This window comes from Vanessa tameamea, chromosome 7 (assembly GCF_037043105.1).
Source record: "Vanessa tameamea isolate UH-Manoa-2023 chromosome 7, ilVanTame1 primary haplotype, whole genome shotgun sequence".
In the NCBI taxonomy this organism is placed as follows: Eukaryota; Metazoa; Arthropoda; class Insecta; order Lepidoptera; family Nymphalidae; genus Vanessa; species Vanessa tameamea.
Genome location: NC_087315.1, coordinates 1,477,539 through 1,497,500, shown reverse-complemented (window position 1 = coordinate 1,497,500; position 19,962 = coordinate 1,477,539). Strand labels below are relative to the sequence as shown.

At 31.3% G+C, this 19,962-nt stretch overlaps 2 protein-coding genes across 8 annotated transcripts in view; one reads left to right on the top strand and one right to left on the bottom strand.

The window, feature by feature from the left end:
• Positions 1-4,930, top strand: part of LOC113392214 (FK506-binding protein 5) — a 27,935-nt gene extending 23,005 nt beyond the window's left edge. For 3 of the 6 annotated variants that reach the window (XM_064215347.1, XM_026628510.2, XM_064215346.1), the window contains 11 exons: positions 56-187; positions 269-592; positions 762-950; positions 1,035-1,172; positions 1,407-1,505; positions 1,882-2,196; positions 2,276-2,432; positions 2,509-2,675; positions 2,879-3,205; positions 3,274-3,453; positions 3,535-4,930. In XM_064215347.1, the coding sequence (XP_064071417.1) occupies positions 56-187; positions 269-592; positions 762-950; positions 1,035-1,172; positions 1,407-1,505; positions 1,882-2,196; positions 2,276-2,432; positions 2,509-2,675; positions 2,879-3,205; positions 3,274-3,453; positions 3,535-3,722 (2,216 nt within the window). In that variant the 3' untranslated portion in view covers positions 3,723-4,930. Of the gene's footprint in view, positions 1-55; positions 188-268; positions 593-761; positions 951-1,034; positions 1,177-1,406; positions 1,506-1,881; positions 2,197-2,275; positions 2,433-2,508; positions 2,676-2,878; positions 3,206-3,273; positions 3,454-3,534 lie in introns of those variants that run through there. The other 3 variants (XM_026628513.2, XM_064215348.1, XR_010309178.1) reach the window with 2 other exon arrangements.
• A 2,569-nt stretch (positions 4,931-7,499) lies between these two features.
• Positions 7,500-19,772, bottom strand: LOC113392216 (2-acylglycerol O-acyltransferase 2-like). 2 transcript variants are annotated; one of them, XM_026628517.2, is made up of 6 exons: positions 19,436-19,772; positions 19,063-19,356; positions 11,770-11,986; positions 10,933-11,376; positions 9,911-10,110; positions 7,500-8,063 (listed from the first exon to the last, which is right to left on the bottom strand). In XM_026628517.2, exons 1-6 carry the CDS (start codon positions 19,656-19,658, stop codon positions 7,906-7,908), a joined length of 1,536 nt encoding a protein of 511 aa, XP_026484302.1. In that variant the 5' UTR covers positions 19,659-19,772; the 3' UTR covers positions 7,500-7,905. The 2 variants fall into 2 exon arrangements, with proteins under 2 accessions (XP_026484302.1, XP_064071479.1); XM_064215409.1 differs by lacking the exons at positions 19,063-19,356; positions 19,436-19,772 and adding an exon at positions 13,838-13,971 and having other exon boundaries at positions 7,506-8,063; positions 11,770-11,997.
• Between the last annotated feature and the right edge of the window lie 190 nt (positions 19,773-19,962).

Sequence of the window (19,962 nt, the reverse complement as noted above, 5' to 3'; positions counted from 1 at the left end):
ATTTAAATTAAAACGGGAGGTTCTTCAATAAAATGTAACACTTAAAATATTTTAGGAAACTTATTGGATGAAACTGAAGTTCTTGATTGGATGGTTAGTCAAAAGGAAGATGAGAGCATCGAAGAAATAGATAGAGACAAATTATTTAAATATATTGAAACAAAAGAATTTTTAGCTGTTGTCTTTTGTGAGTATTAAAATGATACTATGTTATATTTCGTGAACCTTACCGAAATTATAATTAACATTTCATTTAAAAATATTACAGACAGAGATGATGATCCTCTTAGTCCGAGAATACTGCGTCACGTAGAACTTATCGACGATGAAGCTGCTGAATATGGTATAAAAATTGTTAAATGTAGCGATCGGTTGATGGCGAAGAAATATGGATTTAGAAATCCACCTGGTATAACATACTTTAGAAAAACAAAATATATAAACTATGATGGCGATATGGATGACGAAGAAGAAATACTCGACTGGCTAACAAATCCAGAAAACATGGAGCTAACGGACCACATTGAGAAGGTCAATCAGAAAATGTTCCAAAAAATAAGACAAACATCTGACTATGTGGCTGTATTCTTTTGTGAGTTCTTCCGTTGCGTTAATGTAAATATTTAAAATCAGTAATTACAGATGAAATTAAACATAATAGTCCCAAAGTAGCTTGGGATGTAATTATATTACAATCTCTCTAATTCTTTTTTTTAATATATCTTTAAATTCCATCTGTATTCCATTGTCACATGTTTTAGACAGTAATGACTGCAAACAATGTCCAAAAGTACTGGCGGAAATCGAACATATAGACGATGATGCTGATGCCGCTGGCATTAACTTCGTCAAAATAGATGACCGACAGATGGCTAAAGAATTTGGGGTGTTTGCCTTACCTGCCGTACTATTCTTCAAATTGAATTCTAAGGAACCCGTTATATATGCAGGTAACTATTATAATATATTTAATTAATCTTCTATTGGTAAAGTTAAAGTTGTATTGGTCTATTTTAAAATTTTAATAAATACAGGTGATTTGTACGATGGGCAACAACTGCTCAGTTGGCTACTTACGCAGAAGAACCCTGCAGGTGATGTTATAGAAGCACTCGAAGGTCAAGAATTATTGGATTTGATAGAAGAATCGGCATCTTTAGCGGTTTATTTCTGTAAGCATTAGTAATTTTACCGTCTTCAAACAATCTTAACATTAAACTGATTATTTCTAAAGAATTTTACATATTAATAAAATTATAAATTTCATATAAATGTAATTTAGCTTAACAAGTATTGACGTTTTATTAATATATTTAACCCAGGGCAATAATCAAGTAACACGGTAATAAATTTACAAGAATATAATGAATTATGTAAAAACATAACACTATCTTACTTTTTATTAGGGAATAAAACATTGTGCGAATTGTGCAATGCAAAAACAGCGAAAAAGCCGAAAAAGAGTATTAGAGAACACGACGACGAGGAAGGGCAGGAGATAGACGGTACTTCTCTACCCCTTAAGAGAAACATGTCTGGCCTTGAAATTATCCGTCCTGTCTCGATACCATACTCCTATGTTGCATGTCGCATGTCTGTCACAATATGCGCACTTGTTCCTTTGTCTGTATGCACACTAGAAAATGTTGTTAATTTTATTATTTCCTAACATTTACTAGGATTACAAGATTTTTGATTTTAAGTACGCTGGTAGTTCCTCTATTTTATATTTCCTACGTTAAGAACTCAGAAACTGAAATCCCTTAGAAATTCCTTAATGGTAGGATTGGTAGTTGGCGCTTCCTGTATGTAACCAAACATTTCTGCATCTTTATTTTTTTGCTTGTCAATTTAAGTTACTAACATTGGTTTCATTTATAGATTCTCTTGATTGTGAGCAATGTAATGGAATCCTGGAAGAGCTTGAAAATATTGACGATGACTGCGATAGACATGGAATTAAATTCGTTAAAACTCAAGATTATTCCATAGCAGAAAGTTACGGAGCGACTGACTTTCCAGTTTTAGTATATTTTGAACACAATATACCTAATGTATATGAGGATTCTTTGGCTGAAGAGGAAGAAGTTCTTCAATGGCTAATTACTCAAAAAACAGAAGATCGCATCGAGCTTATAACCAGAGTAATGTTAGAGAAAATGGTAGAAGAGACACAATATCTAGCAGTTTATTTTTGTGAGTTAAAGATTAATATTTATGAAATACCCAAAGGGTGTATTCTTTGTTTGAAATAAAGTTATGACTATTTTTTTAGACAAATTAAATTGCCACATTTGCGATCACATACTTGAGGAATTGGAAAAGATTGACGACGAATGTGATGTATATGGTATTCACATGGTTAAGATACAAGATCCACAGCTTGCGAAGAGATACTCTATAAAGACTTTCCCAGCAATGGTTTACTTTAGGTGAAAAATAATAAAGTCATAAGAGTAATTGAGTATATTTTTTTTCTGAAATAATATTTTATAAACAATTTTACAGGAATGGCAATCCTCTTCTCTTCGAAGGTGACTTGCAAAATGAAGAATCTATACTAGAATGGCTGATTGATGATGACAATCGTGAATTAGCTGATGAAATTGAATCGGTTAATGATCGAATGCTTGAGAGACTGCTTTACGAATCACATTTACTTGCAGTATTTTTCTGTAAGTAGTATTCGATTATTTCTTTTGAGTACATGCATACATCACAAGACTACTACAACATAATCGTTAGCAGACAATTACTGTAATAATAACAGTGATATATTCAATTAATTAAAAATTATATTTCAATACCCAAGCTCCACAAAGATTGGAAGCATGTTTTGAAAATTAATCTATATTTAAGTATATTTCTTATGTTTTAGATGACGAGGAGGACTGTCCAGAATGTCAAGATATTCTCGAGTCTCTCGAACAGATCGATGGAGAAGTTGACCAGTTTGGTATAGATTTTGTTAAAATAGCTAGTCCTGAATCAGCTGCCAAATATAACATAATTAATATACCTTCGCTTGTGTACTTTCGAAAACAAACACCAATGTTCTACGACGGCGATCTCCATCAAGTGGATAGAGTTCTCCAATGGTTAACATCTCAAGAAGTTTTTGAACTAAAAAATGAAATTGAGGAAGTTAATCGTAAAATGTTGGATAAATTACTGGAGGAAAACGAATTCCTCGCTGTTTATTTTTGTAAGTTTACGCATGTAGTTTAAGTTAAATCATAATAAACTTGATTGCTAATGTTAGTTTATTTTCAGATGAGAATACAGCTGAGAGTCGCGCAGTTTTAGACAAACTGGAAAAAATTGACAGTGAGACCGATAATTTGGACATAACATTTGTTAAAATGCATGATCCTCGATACGCCCGCAAATGGGGTGTCACTAAATTACCAGCTATTGTTTACTTTAGGAAACGCTTCCCCAGTATATATAGAGGTAAAATTTTATAAAAGTCTGCATATTAATTAACTGTTTATGTCAAAGATAACATTTATTTACTTTTATTATATCTTTTAGGTGACGTGATGGAAGAAAATGAGGTATTAGAATGGCTGCGAAAGAACAGATTCAGGCAGCCCGAGCTGAATATATTCATGTACGCATTGATAGCTCTATCAATAGCGTTCGTTATGTACACCGCGTTTTTGCTTCAATGCTTTAAACCCCTCGCGTCAACGACAACACAGCATCCGAAGCAAGCGTGATTTATTTTTACAGGTTTTAGACCTTAAACTTTCGACTGTAACAAAAGCCTTTGGCTTAAAATATATTTCGACATCCACCTATATACAAAGATTTTATTCCAGTATTCTAACTTAAAGTAACAACGTTGTATTCATAATTTTGACGCGGTTTTGTTTCGGTGATTTTTTCTTATTCTATAAAATATGTTAACCTTGTTTTCTGATGTGATCAGTTATGAACAATTTTATGCTGTACCACAGAGTGGTCAGTTAATACTAAGTCAATGAATATTCAGACTAACAATAATATGGGATCAAACTTTATTTTACATTAATAGGTTTTAGAATTAAATGCTTTGTTACTTAATTTAAACACCTCTATCGTGGGAAATAATTCAAAACACGAACATTAAAGTTTTTCATTTAATTATAATCATTTATCTACTTATTCTGCCTCCTCTGCTCTAACAGAAATTATACGGCATTTTTATTTCACTTAAGACTGTATAATTTTTTACTTGGTGCCAATTTTTTCGTTGTGTGCAACACTAAGTACTTCCTTCTTATTATAATATGCATGTGGTTTTCTATTTTATTGTTGTCATGTTTATTCGTTGAAAGACGGTATTAAACTTCATTCTCGTTATATTTTTATCCATGGATTTAATTTAATCGAGAAACTTGATGTCTCATTATTTAATTCATTTGAATGTCTTTGCGCTAAATCTTCTTTTTTAACAGATTCCAGGTTTTAGCCTTTTTGTTGATGTTATTTAATTTTGTACAGTAATATATTGTTGTTTTTAACTTTTCAAGTTGATTGTATTTCGAGAAGATTTTTTTTTAATATTTTAGATTTATCGATGCTAAAATAAAAAAACTAATCATTTATTCTCTGCCATTCCCTCTAGAACTTTATCGATGTCGATATATGGTCCAGTTACGATTCGATATAATATTATTTAAATCAAGAAACTATGGACATTTATGTTTCTAAAAGACAAAAAAGGGGAAAATTAAAAACACTTGATCTGTAACTGGATTTTGTGCACAGGTTATGTATTCTAGATTTAACCTTTCTTCAAATATTACAGCGAGGGCTGTAAATGCAAAATGTAACGAATACGTTATGCTCAAAAGAGTAACGCGCGCAGTGGAGCCAGCGTGTGTGAAATTGATAAAACTTGTATATAAAATGTAAATATTTAAAATAAAAATAGTAAAATTTATCTTAATGTTTCATTTTATCCTACCGAGGTCGTATGTTCAAAATTAGGTGGTCTGGTTCTAAAAGGGCTAATATCCACAACCTTTAGGGCGCCTACTAAAATTCGCGCTAAAGTATAGAAAAATAATATAAGCAGAATTGGAATAATAAAAATGACGTGGGCGCGTGCGTCGGAGTTTCACACCTGCGGCGTGAGGCTTGTGGCTCTAAATGTACTGAGCGACGAGCGTCGCCGCGACGTCGCGCGTCGTCGGCTGCCTGGCGCGCGTCAGGCGCTCGGAGCGATCGAACGCTTCGAACACACGCGCGGGTTTAGCGGACGCTCTTACTTGTAGTAATTTTAAAATAGAAACACTTCCGGTTTCGTCTCTAATTCCTACTCCGTTCAAGCTGTCCGATTTTATGGAGCAAAGTACCAGAACATATTAGAAAAGCTACCTCTAAATTTACTTTTAAAACTCGTCTACGTGAGCACATATTGCCAGAAAGCCCCTAGCTCTTATGACTTCTGTTATGCACTATTATTATTAAATTAACTATTGTTATATTATATATATGTTTTTACGTTAGACAGTATAGATCTATATTTATTTTGTAGATACTATATGGATATATTTTTTTTACGTAGTTTTATATAAGCATTTGCATATATTGTTAATTGATTTTTAATTACCGCCTTCATGGTTTTCTGTTTGACCTAAAGGTTGACTGGCAGAGAATGCCTTCAGGCATTAAGTCCGCCTTTTATCCCATTAACTTTGTGGTGGTCAATAAAGTATTTAAATAAATAAATAAATATTAAGCTTATGTCGTTTGCCTGATCTCATATTATAATGACAACGCTTTTTCTGATAGTTATAAATTGAATGTTAGGTTTGTCATATATTTGATGCCGATGTACCAATTGGATAATTTTAACAACATCGATTTCTGATTGTTATAGCGCGATTTTTTAATATAGTGTGTGATTTTATTAATCGGGTTTCGATACCATGCAATATACCTTTTATTATCAGGTTATTTATTTTTTTAGGTAATAGTTAGGTCGACAGACAAATGGGGCACCTGATTGTAAGTGGTCACCACACCCCATAGATATTGGCGCTGCCTCACATCACACCAATGCGCCACCAATCTTGGGAGCTAAGAGGTTATGTCCCTTGTGCCTGTAGTTACGCTGACTCACTCACCCTTCAAACCGGAAAACAACAATTTAAAGTATTGCTGGTTGGTGCTAGAATATCTGATGAGTGGGTGGTACCTAACCAGACAGCCCTACCACCAATTAAAGAGTTGAAGTAAAAAGTTATAGATAGATTATTCCAAATAATCTATTATACTTTTTCTACATTGTTGTGTCGGAATAATTTGATAAAAGTAATTAGTGCTAGAAAAATACAATATTATTGATGAATTTTTTTGCACGTGTCTATCGTATATCGTACATCGTTTAAAACAGAGCCGTCTGTAAGCTTAGATCTTAAATACATGCATATTATTATAGCAGAAAAAAACGAAAACAAGAATTATTCTTTATATATTTGTTCTTTAATTTGAAAGTTGAATATAGGGTAGCTAGTGTATAATATATAAAATGATAATTATTAACAAGACAAACCATAGTGAAACGACTTAGTAGAAAATCAACTATTTAATATTAAAATTATACATTCGAGTACCCATTACAAATATAACATTCTTGTAATTATATATAATTTCTACATTATAATTTGTACATTCTTTGCAATATTGTAAATAAACTTGATTTAGTATTTCATAAACGGAGGCAATATTAACAAAATACCTTAAATATAAAATAAAAAACAGGAGTAAAAACTCGAGCATTCGGTGCTACAAGTCTAATTCTTGTATGTTACTATCTACTCAAAATTTGTTAAATGTTATTTTATAAAGAATTAAAAGGATTATTAAGGAGTTAAAAGAATTTAATAATATAAAACACCTTTAAATTTGTCTTTCGATATATTTTAAATTCGAATATAATAATATATATTAATTCAGACAATAACAAGAAAATACCTACACGTCTACGTCAAACGTAGAAATAACAATAGAATGTAGCAATAGGAAGGTAATTAAACTAGTGCAGATATAGAATTTAATTGAAAATGTCGCCTTTATTTAGCATTCCCTAACACGCTCAGTGCTCAATATCTAAACTCTTTACCGGCTTAGAGTATAGATAGCAACACTGTGCGAGCGAGAGGTAAATAGAAGTGGGTAGTTGATTTTTCACTAATAATCGTAAAATACGAGTAAAAATTATATTGTTTATAATCGTTAAATTTTGACAGGATGATAAAATACAGCCCGCTAATATTTTTGGTATTAAAAGTTAAACAGACTAAAGTCCGATCACAAGTATCAATACTAATATTGCAAATACGATAGTAACTCTGTTACCTCTTCACGCTTTAACCCCGATTTCGGTAAAATTTGGTATGGAGATAATTTGAGTCCCACGAAAGGACATAAGACTATTTTTTAAATTCAACCTTCGAAGGGGGAAAAATATGGTTGACAGTTTGTGCGCTATAGGTAGTTAATACATAGCTCATAATATTATACTTCTTCTAGGAATGTTTGTATAAATAGCTACCTTCGCTTTAAATAAAATGACTTTATCAATTGCCGCTAGTGTTATTTTCATTCAAATTGAGGCATGAGTCATATTACCAGAACTAGGACAACTAGGCAAGACAAAGGCAAATGATAAAAAAATAGATCTACTAATATCATAAGAGAGAAAGAGACGAATTGATAAAACGGCACCGACCTCAAATGAAACAGATGCAGTCAATACAATTATGACGTAATGATACAAGTGTTTTATGAAAACGAATTTGCAATACTTGATATTTTTTGTCACAAAACATTACTCAATTACTACAGTATATTGGCATGTTCGTGCATCTAATCACAGTCTTGGATAATTTATATGTTGGCTAGTAAAGTCTAGGTAATGACTAAATGTGTATTCTTATGGTCCGTTAAATACTTTGATTTTTCAGATTCAAAGAGGTCGATTAATCTTCGTGTGAACTCAGCGTGTACTGCGTCCACTTCTTCACTGGTTGGGTCTAAGTTTTTCTCTATCTCCATTGGTACACCAACTGAAATATAAAAACCCTTAATACATAATTAAATATCTTAATAAATATTATTATAATATTATTGTTTTATGGCCAGCCATGGCAAAAACAGACGTTGTTTTAGTGCACAATTTAACGCGACCGGAGTGACGTTACGTGATTTCCTAGACACGTCACTGTATCGTAACAGCCTGAATGTTAAAAATTAATTGCCAGATATACTCGATAGCTTTATTTTAGTGATCTTAGATTCGAATCTGAGACCGCATTAGATCGACAAGGCAGTTAAATACTATTAAAATAAAGGCTATATTGTGCACTACAATCATTTCGTGATTGCAGATCCAATAGCAAATGGCATAGAATACGTAAATCTAAGGTCTGTCTATCCATACTCCATCTAGATAGATATATAGATAGGTAGGCAGTATGTTTTCTCTTTATATTAAATATCTATTGCTATATTTTGTTGCTCTAAACTAATTACATTATATGATTTACGGCTATTGACAAGTCGAACATCTTATCAAATTAAAATGTACTATGGAAAATCGCTTTGAAAATGACGAAATCGATACTACACGAATTTTTTATCATACTTTGCGTTTGATAAGATTATTCTAGCAAATATTTAAAATAATTATTTAATTTATAGCTTGCATGTGTCCTTTAAATAACTGGATGTCTGCTAGAATAAATAGTATTGTGAATAATTAATTATTATTCAATTCAATTAAAGTCATATTAATTTCTGTTTTTTTAATAATATAGTATTATTTTATTTAATTATTTATGTTTATGACAATGCATCTTTTACTCAGCGGTGACGGAAAACATCGAAAGAAAAGCTGACACTTACAGCTTTTGTCCTGATTTGCCATAAACCTAAAATATGTAAGTATGTGTAGCGTGGAGACTTGGAGCTACAATATTCTCACATAAGAAATAATAATAAATAATAAATAAATATTGGACAACATCACATACATTACTCTGATCCCAATGTAAGTAGCTAAAGCACTTGTGTTATGGAAAATCAGAAGTAACGACGGTACCACAAACACCCAGAACCAAGACAACATAGAAAAATAATTAACTTTTTTTCTACATCGACTCGGCCGGGAATCGAACCCGGGACCTCTGTGTGGCGTACCTATGAAAACCGTTATACACACTACTCGACCACGGAGGTCGTCACAGACAGAAACATCAAACGTCAGAAACATCTCATTCAATAAAATATGTAAAAATGTTTCAATGTATTGTACGCCACATGGAACAGAATCAAATATTTTTTGATTCTACTAAGAAGTTTTACGTCAAAATATGAAATGACCTACAATACATCAAGACTCGAAGCGAAGCTGCGTGATAGTACTCTATAATAATTATAAAGATTCTGCCTCATTGGTCCAGTAGCTTGATATAATGATACAGATCCCGAGGTTCTGGCTTCAAACTCAAGGTCGGTCCGATAAAAAGTTATTGGGTTTTCTGTCGTAAAACAGCCCGAAGTCTGAGAGTTGGAAGTGTTTACAATCTAGTGCACGAGAAGCACATAAAGCCATTAATTCTGCGCCGGACTTTTTCCGGTCGTGTCAGATGTGCCATCCCTTCGGATTGTGAGATTAAGGGTATAGAGAACGCACCTGAGTTTGCAGTCACTTATGCACTAATATATATCTTACGTATTTATAGTTAGCTGGTCTCCCTTGAGATTGTTCGCCGTGAACGAAACCGATCTGGCATTATCACAGTCATAAAGTCAGTCAAAAGTCATAAAGTCAGTCGTAAGTCATAAAGTCAGTCATAAAATTAAAATTACAACTCTATTAAATAATTTGAAATTACCAGTCAGACACACTTACCAACTGTAGTGATGGGCGATCTAAGAGGGAGTACTCCAAATGAGTACTGGAATACACCTCTCCCTATTGGAAACACTGGTGATATACCCGTGATCTGGCGCACTTTATCCTGGAACTTGCGGAGCAAACTATCTTCACTGTTATTCAGTGGACGATATACGTCTGTTTCTCCAAATGAAAATACTGGTACTAGTGGTGCCCTAGAATTTATTTCAAAAATTATGAGGATCTTAATAACATATATTATACTCAAAATGCCTGTGCACAAAACATAATTCCTAAACAACTCGTTTACTGTACAGGCCATAAAGTTATGGAATGTCCATCCAGTAAAAAAAAAGCACAATCAATTTCAACTTTTATAAATGCTGTTAAAAACTATTACCTAAGTAATAATTTAGACGACTTCAATTAATTTCGTTATATGTATATAGCATTTTACTATCTCAAATATTTATTAGTTTATAATAGTAGTAATATATGTGTATTAAGTATAAGTATTACTGTGTAAATATTTGTAAGTTTATGACTACACCGCCTACCCCGATGGTTTTAAAAAATCTCTCTCAGATTGGGTTGTCTGGAAGAGATGGCTAATTAGTCATAAGTCCCATTGTACAACACATAAAATAATTGTTTATATTTTTGTTTTGAGCATTATTTTTATTCTTTATTTTTTTTATTAATATTTAAAGCTATACATCGTTGATGACAACGTTAACATACGTATATCAAAGATGCACTTGCTATTTATAAAAGGTAATGTCCTGACTGACTGATTATTATCAACAAACAGGTACACTACACGGATGATTATTTATTTATTTTATTTATGTACCAACAAATATATAGACAATTACATAGACAAAAGACGTGTATTATACTTGGGAAGAATTTTCCCACTGCGAAAGGACATGCAAATATTTTATATCAAATTTGTTTATCTTAATTTTTTCAAATCCCTCTACTCGTGTATTTTTCGTGGATGAAACCGCGTTAATTATAAAAAAAAGTAGACTCACCCAGATTTCATGGCAACACGAACGAAACCTTTCCTCCTGCTCAATATCACTTTGTATTCACCCGGATGCGAATCCAACGCCTCTGCAGCTCCTCCGACAAATAGCACCACACATTTTCCTTGATTTTTATTCTTATCAAGAAGATATAACAAGCTCTCTTGAGAAGAAGCGCAACTACCCAAAGCAAGCACCAATTCTCTAAATAATGGAACTCTAAAATGGCCTCCCAGAGTAATCATGTTGCATGTCATGCCTGGAAATACCTTGTAGAAGTCTAACGCATTTGTGGCAAATGCACCGAAAGCTCCAGAGCATACCACGCCATGGGGAAAGCAGGCGAATAGATAGTTTTTCGAGGTATCCAATTCGGCGGTTTTAACCAAGTTTATTGGAAAATAATCTCGGTAATAGCGCCACAAAGACCAATTCCTCACCCATTCTACTCTGAAATGAATTTTATATTAATAATTATTGTCTTAAAAATATGACTAAAGTTATTTTAATTAACTAGCTGGTCTAAATCTGTCTAGTCTAAAGCTACACATCCCAACATCTTGGGTTTTAATCCGAGATCGGGTACAAGTTAATGGGTTTTTCGATAATTTTTCAATAACTGCCCCTAAACTTGGAAGTGGAAAGAACTCCCATGCCTCGGACAGCAAGTAAAGCCGTTGATCTCTTTCCGGGCGTGTCGGATTTGCCGTCCCATCGGAATATGAGAGTGAGGGAATAGAGAGTGCAACTGTGTTCGGGCACACACTCGTGCTCTATAATTTCACCTGGCAAGATCGAAATCGACTAGGAATACATCATTATAATAAAGTAGTGAAAACTTACATCCTACCACCTCTGTTGCAAACGTCGAGGTCATTCAATAACCACGCTCCATACAGCAACGCTAACCACCAGTACGAAGAATACAAAAACTGGACGTAAATGAATATGCAGAAGGCTTCTCCGAATAATATAAGACATATCCAGGTGGTCGCTGCTAGGGTCTGTAGCCTACGGGCCAAAGGCAGGTGGAGCGGCGCCCATTCTATACCCAAAGTCGCTGATATCGCTCTGAAAATAGGTAGTTCAAACTTTACACACGTTAACAAGTAAAATTTCCCGTAGAAGTTTGTTTAAATAAATCGCTCTTTAAATTACTACTTAGATAAGTTATCAGTCAAACACCTTCATGTTAACGTTCGAGAATTATTAATCGCCATAAAAACATGTCGTTGCTTTACTATACGACTGTATGTAGGTCACAGTTTTATATTTGTTTATTTACTACGTTTACTTCTCACAGGTGAGTAAATACATATAGATACATTCTATAACGAAATGTTGATAATATTCATAGACAATAGTTAACATAGGTTTTACTCTAAATTAGCGTCCTTATTCACGTAATGAATATATCATTATAAACAATACATTTACTCGGTGGTAGGAGGTTGCAAGCCCTTCTGAGATTGTATCCACTCGTCTCATTACAGATTCCGCCGCTAAAAATCCAGTTTGATGTGTGTTCGAGCTGGTGTAGTTACACCAGCTCACTGTGCGCAAGGGTCATAATATATTTGATCTTTGTTCCCAAGATTGGTGTGATTTAAGAAATTATTAATACTTCTTACAACGTTAATGTCGAGGAGCGGTGGTGACCTACCGTCGGATTGCCCTTTTGCCTTATAAAAAATATGGTTGCATTATTACACAATGCTTTATCTTGCGACTGTTAAATTGCTGATGACAGAAAGAGAAAAAGGAGAAAAGGTATGCAGTCGCTAACGTAGTTAGGAAGCACAACTGAATGTCATTTAGCAAAGAATTGAATTGAATTACAACATCAATTAACCACTTATTTCGTTACTTATAAATATTTAATATGTTACAAGACTACATCATTTAATTTTTTTTTGTTGCCCTGACTACATACAATGAATGAATACAGACTCGTATAAAAAAAATACAATGGTTTTAAATCAAATTTATATCATTGTACTAAATTCAAAACCAAATAAAGTTAGGTAATGATTTCTTCAGAAAGTTTTAACTGACAAAATCCACGCCATTTGATAATTCAGTATCAAGAATTTTATTATTTTTTGATAATACTCAGTACGTAAATTTAAATTTGATATTAAATAAATTTTTGTTTTTACGAAAATTACACCTCGTGTTGTCTCCGCTAGTGACAGGAGTGCTGGTTTGTTTTTTACCCAGAGGATCATAATTACGATTCAGCGGGGAAATGCTACCACCATTCCACGCGGTCAAGATTTATACAGTAACTATTTTGAATTCATATTTGTATATATTTAAGGACTTAATTTCCATAATTATTTTTTAAATAAATATATTATATGATCAAAAAAATTAATTAATTAAACATTCACGAGTATTTTATGTCTATCTGTACATGTAGATGTATAATTAAATTTTTCTTTATTTCGATAATTATTTTTTACGAGAAAACAAATGACTATAACAGATAATTACATTGAGAAATTTTAGGTATATAAAAACTCTTTGTGTTGGAAAAATGATATATGTTTATTCGTTATTATTGTAATTATCACTTATAAGTGGCAGGTCAATCATTAAATTAAATGTAAGCCCGTGATTAAGATCAACAATACTTTGTGACAAAACATATTTACAAACTAGAAATAAATGTAAAAACATATCTTTTTAAAATTTATAATGTTGACAATCATTTTAATAATTTTATATACTTCTTTTTTTAATATTCTCAGAATAAAACATTTAATAATTTTATTTAATTCAATAGCAATAAAATCACGCGGTCAAGATTTAACAGTAACTAATTTTTAATTCATATTTGTATATATTTAAATACTTAATATTAATAATTCAATAACATGTAACAAAACAAAAATGTTTTGGTACTTACTGAAATATTTTAACAATTGTATCCATCATATCGTGCACTTTTAAACTAACACTTTTAACACACTTCCATATCACTGCAAGTCTGTGAAACTACTAAATACAATAATCTGTGATTAATGTGTGTAGGTAGTCTCCAATGGCGTTTCGTTATCTGAGAATTATTATTTTAAATTGTAATACAAAGTTTATTTTCATTATCTCGTGGCTGTGTGTGTGTGATAATAAAACTTTGACAATAACTAATAGTGGTATATATAAATATAATAAATACTCTGATAGTTTATTCGTGTGGACTTTAGGCCCAATCCAGTGATCATTATTAAATAATTAAACGAAAGGATATAGAAATGTAGACAATTATTAATATTACCTATTTTATTTTGTAAGTTTTAAATAATATTATATTTATAAATTTTTTGATTATACATTCAAAACTTAATCATAAACAATCTAGGGATTTTCTTAGCGATCGATGCAGATTGTACTTCTTTGTTTTATCTTTAACGTCGTTAATTATATATTTAGTAAGAAAATAAATAATATAGCCTATACTAATACTAGCTGATACCTGTGACTCCTTCCTTAATTTATATGCGTGTGGCCTTATCAATATACTATGTCAAACATTAAGATTTGTTCAGATTTTAGCCGTGATTAGTTAGACAGTTAATTTTGCATTTTTATTAATATTCTAGATTTATAGATTAGCCGTAATGGCTCAGTGGTTAAACGTGAATCTCAAACGATGATACCTACTAAATTCAAACTCGATGATTCCGAAATGCAAGCACCACTGAATCCAATGTGCTTAACTTGTGCTTATAATTTATTTTGTGCTCGGCATTTAACGAAAACATCGTAAAGAAAACTATACGTGATGAATGAAAATTTGCCATGTGCATTCAACCCGAATTCAAGCAGCATAATGACGTATGCTAAAATTATTAGAGACTGTTACTATACTCTCCTTTCAGTCTAAATTATTAAGCTTAACATTAAATACATAGAACGAGCAAATTTCAGAAACTGAAATTATATACGATATACGAGATTATATAGCCCAATTATTGAAGGTTTTGCCTATACAACTTTACACTACGATACTTAAAATCATATACTGTGACCATACATTTTAACCAATTAGGGAAAACTGTTCGGAAATACTCAGCATGAGATAGGCATTTACTACCTGTAAAAAAATTTTTATTACAACTTACTAAATGTAACTTACAATATCCTTCAGAAAGTTAATGATATCTGAATTCATGAAATTAAAAAAAAATGTTGTATATAATAAACGTTGAGGTTAATCAAAGTATTTATTAATAATATATTTTTGAAAGTGTAAGTTGTACAATAATTTATTATTATATTATAACGTTCTGAAGATGGCTCAGATTTTCAGTATGAAAAGACAAATCGCCGATTATCTATAACAGTAAGTAGGTAAATCTTTTGGTTCACAATCGTGTCACAACGGCTTGACCGATTTCGATAAAAAAATTAATAATCAAAGTTAGGGCCGATAAGTAACTATTAAAAATACATTAAAAACATTTTTTTTTAAATGTACAAATACGTATGAAATTTTATACTCTAGTAACACCATGTTTTGTTAGGAAATTATAATTATGTATAGTAGCTTTATTTAGTTTTTTTTTATGATATAGGTAGGTGGACGGGCAAATGGTCCACCTAGTGATAAGATGGTCACCACCGCCCATAGAAATTTGCGTTGTAAGAATTACAAACCGTTCCTTACATAACCAATGCACCACCAACCTTGGTAGCTGAAATGTTATGTTCCTTGTGTTTTGTTTCCTTTTAAACCGGAACACAATAATACTAAGTATTACTGCTTGGTGGTAGAATATGGAGCGGGTGGTACCTTTCCAGGCGGGCACCAAACCCTACCACCAAGTGATTATGAGATTATATATATGAGATGTAATGTTAATTAAGTTAATTGTAAAATAATTAGTCAGTATAATCTCAATACGGCTTGATCTCTGAAATAAATTACATTAACTAACTTAGAATACTATAATTATATAAATTAGGTACATACATGTATTAGTATCGTAATTCATAAGTAAACAATAACTTAATAGCTTATTTAAAATAGTTTCTTGTGTAAGTTAAGTAATTATAAAAGTAATTATATTTTGTTTTTTACTTCTTAATGTAGACTTAGGATATTTGAACGTGTTGTAAAAATAAATTGTTGCGGACTCAAGTTTCTTCATCAATTATCATCATACGGACAATTTAGATGACTTCAGCCTTCACAGTGGGAACCAACCTATTCCTACCAAGGTGACTGATGTTTTACTTATTTGTTGTTAATACATATTCGAGTCATGTCATTTACAATCACTGCAAAAAAATCACAGCACAAAATTCAACCAAATTATAAGTAAGTACTTCCCTATTTGGGGTGGGTGTGTATATTAATATAACTACTTTTAAATATATAGGTAATATATAATTGAAACATAAGATATCAAAATTAGAAAACATGTTAAGTAATTAAATAAATCCTTTTCATCTTATTATAATTTTTTTTTTTATTATTTGGCTAGCAAACAAATATTATAATTCTTTGAAATTATTAAAAATCGTGTCTGATTCATTTCTACCGATGTGATAAAACTGTTTACTGATTATCTTTTAAATAATTTATAATAGAAAAATAATCTCCTCGTTTTACATGTGCATTGCATCACGTAACGGTCTTTGTGACAGGTAAAAAAAGTTCTTCCTGTAATGATATTATACATTGGCTTCCTGTGGCAAGTTTCTCTTTTCTAAAATAAAATTCCGTAGAAATTATAACTTTGTCTATAGACATTTTTACCCAAGTCTTTGTTACAAAAAAAAAACATTAAGTAATTTCGTTCTATCTGTTACACAATGCGACGATTGAAAGCGTGGATTTTCGATTCAGTATTCTTTGATTCCTAAACATGATATATTAAAAATGAAACTGCATTTAAAAAGTAGACTATAATGGTATTTGAGGAAAAAAAAACTTACTGAGTTTCTTGCTGGCTCTTTACGGTAGAATCATTTTTTGGAATCGGTGGTAACATTACATTCAATTCGATCCTATAACATGACGATTTATAGCTGAACTAGAGAGCCTACTTGATTTAATTATTATAATTCGATTTGAATAACGTTTAGGATTTTAATTTAAATGAGACGTCTTAAAAATATTCAAATATGAATCATTACCTATTTAATGAACTTTGACACTGGGTCAATTTGTACTTTAAAATTATTATTCACAAATGACGATCAAATTGCACAATTTCCTCGATATTATTATTCATTTGTAAGAATATATTAAAACATTGAAACATGTCATACACGAATGGTATTTCGAACTTATATAGCGCATTTTTCCTATACGAATACTTATTGAATATAAAAGATAAATTAACGTAGGTATTTGCAATGGTAGTATTTACATTGGGTAGATATATAAATTAATTTAAATTTTAGCTACCTCGTATCGTATAATAGTTATTCTATGGAACTGGAAACTGGTGTGGATTAAAACTGGACGCGTACAAATCGCTGAAGCTTTTTTGTCATCTATTTTTTATTAATAGGTTAGTGCATTTAGTTTGGTCAGCTTTAACCTAGCCATTGCTGTATTCCACTCGTGTTCTAATCTCGCGTTCGACAGTGAAGAAAAATACCTATCGTCAGGAAACCTGCATTTTGAGTCAGATGAAAATGTACCATTTGTGCCCACGATCGGCACTGGTGCAGCATGGTGGAATATGTCTGCCTTTGGAAAATCAGAGGTTAAGGTGTCTGCCTACATAGCTACATTAAATCGCCGTGTAGTTTATCTCGATGTCGGCTAAAATAAATAAACAAACGAGCCCCCTGATGGTAGTCACCACCGCCCACAGCCACATTAGTGCAGTAAGATATATTAACTATTCCATAAGATAATCAATGCGCCAAAAACTTTGGGAGCTAAGATGTTGTCCCTTGTGCCTGTAGTGACGGTGACTCACTCACACTTTAGACTGGAACACAACACTACCTAATATTTACTGTTAGCGGTAGAATATCAGATGAGTGGGTCGAACCTACCAAAGACAGTCTAGCTCAAAACCTTACCACAAAAAAAGTCATTCCAACTGAAGTTCAAAGTAAATAGGTGATATGTATGATATTAGTGTTACATTATAATTATTTTCATTGATAACTTTTAATAGCAAATACCTGATTGTAAAAAAAGTTAAGAGGTAGCACATGGACATCTTTTAAAAGCTTAAACAAAACTATATTTGCACCACATAGAAGATTACTTATATAATAATTTTCCCAAAAGTTGTAAAGAAGATACATGTAGTCTTTTTAAATATGTTTTAATTTTTCATACTTTACAAAATAAATAATTAAAAATAATATAACTAACTAGAATTTATTATAAGTTTCTAATGTTTTAAATATACACAAATACTATTCCAATAAACATCCATTTTATAGAAAATATAAAGATTAGATGTTAAATTTCTATTAAAAAATTAATTGTAATCGCTCTCAATAATATCTCTAAAGTTTTTGATTCTCAGTTCAGTTTCTTTGATGCTCTCTTTAAGATCCTTGTGTATTTCACTGTAGGCTTTGATAGACTGATTTGTCTCAGTGTATATGTTCCGTAGAATTTGGAGATGCAGTATTCTGAAAATAATGTCACCATTTCTAATCACTTATCATTTATTACACAAATTTAAAAATATACTAAACATTATATCCCAATACATTAGCAATACTTTTTTCTATTTTATTTTCTGTATTAAATGTCAAATTAGTTACATAAAATTGAAAATTTTGATTCTATAATTTTATCTGAGATATTTTAGATTTTTTTAATTTTTATCCTATTGTATGTATCATAGATACAAAAGATTAAAAATATAAAAAAAATAAGCTCTTATTGCACTTCAAATACTTTATTATAAAAAAATATTTTCAAGTATATATTAGCAGCAATATATTAGCACTAGAAGCACTAGAGTTATTTATGTATTGTTTTCAAGCATTTTAATGTTACATAGCATTTATAAGTACCTCTAGGTGGAAACTGACACCAAAGAACTACTTAAAATATTTGTTGTCATAAAATAAACAATATTTGTCAAGTGAATACTTACTTAGATTTTAACTCTAATATTCTTGTTTTGAGTGTCAATAGTTCACTAGAATTGTTACTAAACGATGAGACTTCTTGCAGGCGATGGTTCAGCCATTCCACCATGAGTTCAACCTTTTCATTTTCTTGTTCTTTCAATGTATTAAGTTTGTCATCCAAACTCTCTTGAAGATCTTTTATTTCGTTTTTCCTTGTTTTCTTTCCACTGCCAATGTTTTGTTTTAATTTATCTAAGTCAGAAGCTAAGATTGGTATTTTGTTCTGAATTTTGTTGATGATTGCTTGGTTCAATTCAGCTTGTTCATCAAATGTTAACTCTGCGTCAGTTTTGTGCATTAATCCTGGAAAAAGAAATTAACTTTAAAGAAATTGGACTTCAAAATTTAAGTTATTTACTTGTTTAGTAAGAATTAAGTAAACCTAGTAAAGTAGAAGTACTCTCATCAGCGGTGCTTAGTTTATGTAAACTGGAATAGTGTGATAAATCGCTGTCAGCAATGATTCTCCTTACTTTTCCAGCAAGCTTTGGTGAAAGAACACAATTTTGATCACCGCACACCTCCTTTATAATATCAAAAAGGATGTTCTCTTGAATTGTTTTACTATCAGGGCAAAGGTCTTCAGTGCTTGTAATTATATCCATATTTTACAGCAATATTTTACCTTTTTGTCACTAAATTCTTAATCTGTATTTTTTATGTAATGAGAACAATTCACAATTAGTTGCAAATATTCTTAAATTAAGCAAATAGAACAAGGTGAAATTAACAAAATACAAATCAGATGATAATCAAGTTTACAAATAAATTAAAATTCGTTGGAATTTAAATTTTGCTTTTTTAATATTTAATACTGGCAACAAGCTTCAGTGATGTTTTTGATAAATATTAAATTTATAATTGTGTGAATTACATACATTTACTGATAAATATGTGTAATAAAATTAT

Excerpts from the sequence above, each read along its gene's own strand:
- LOC113392216 (XM_026628517.2), bottom strand. The coding sequence starts at position 19,658 with ATGGATATAATTACAAGCACTGAAGACCTTTGCCCTGATAGTAAAACA. Across the intron at positions 19,357-19,435 it reads GAGTACTTCTACTTTACTAG|GATTAATGCACAAAACTGAC; the intron begins GTTTACTTAATT and ends TTCTTTTTCCAG. Across the intron at positions 10,111-10,932 it reads CGTGTTGCCATGAAATCTGG|GGCACCACTAGTACCAGTAT; the intron begins GTGAGTCTACTT and ends AATAAATTCTAG.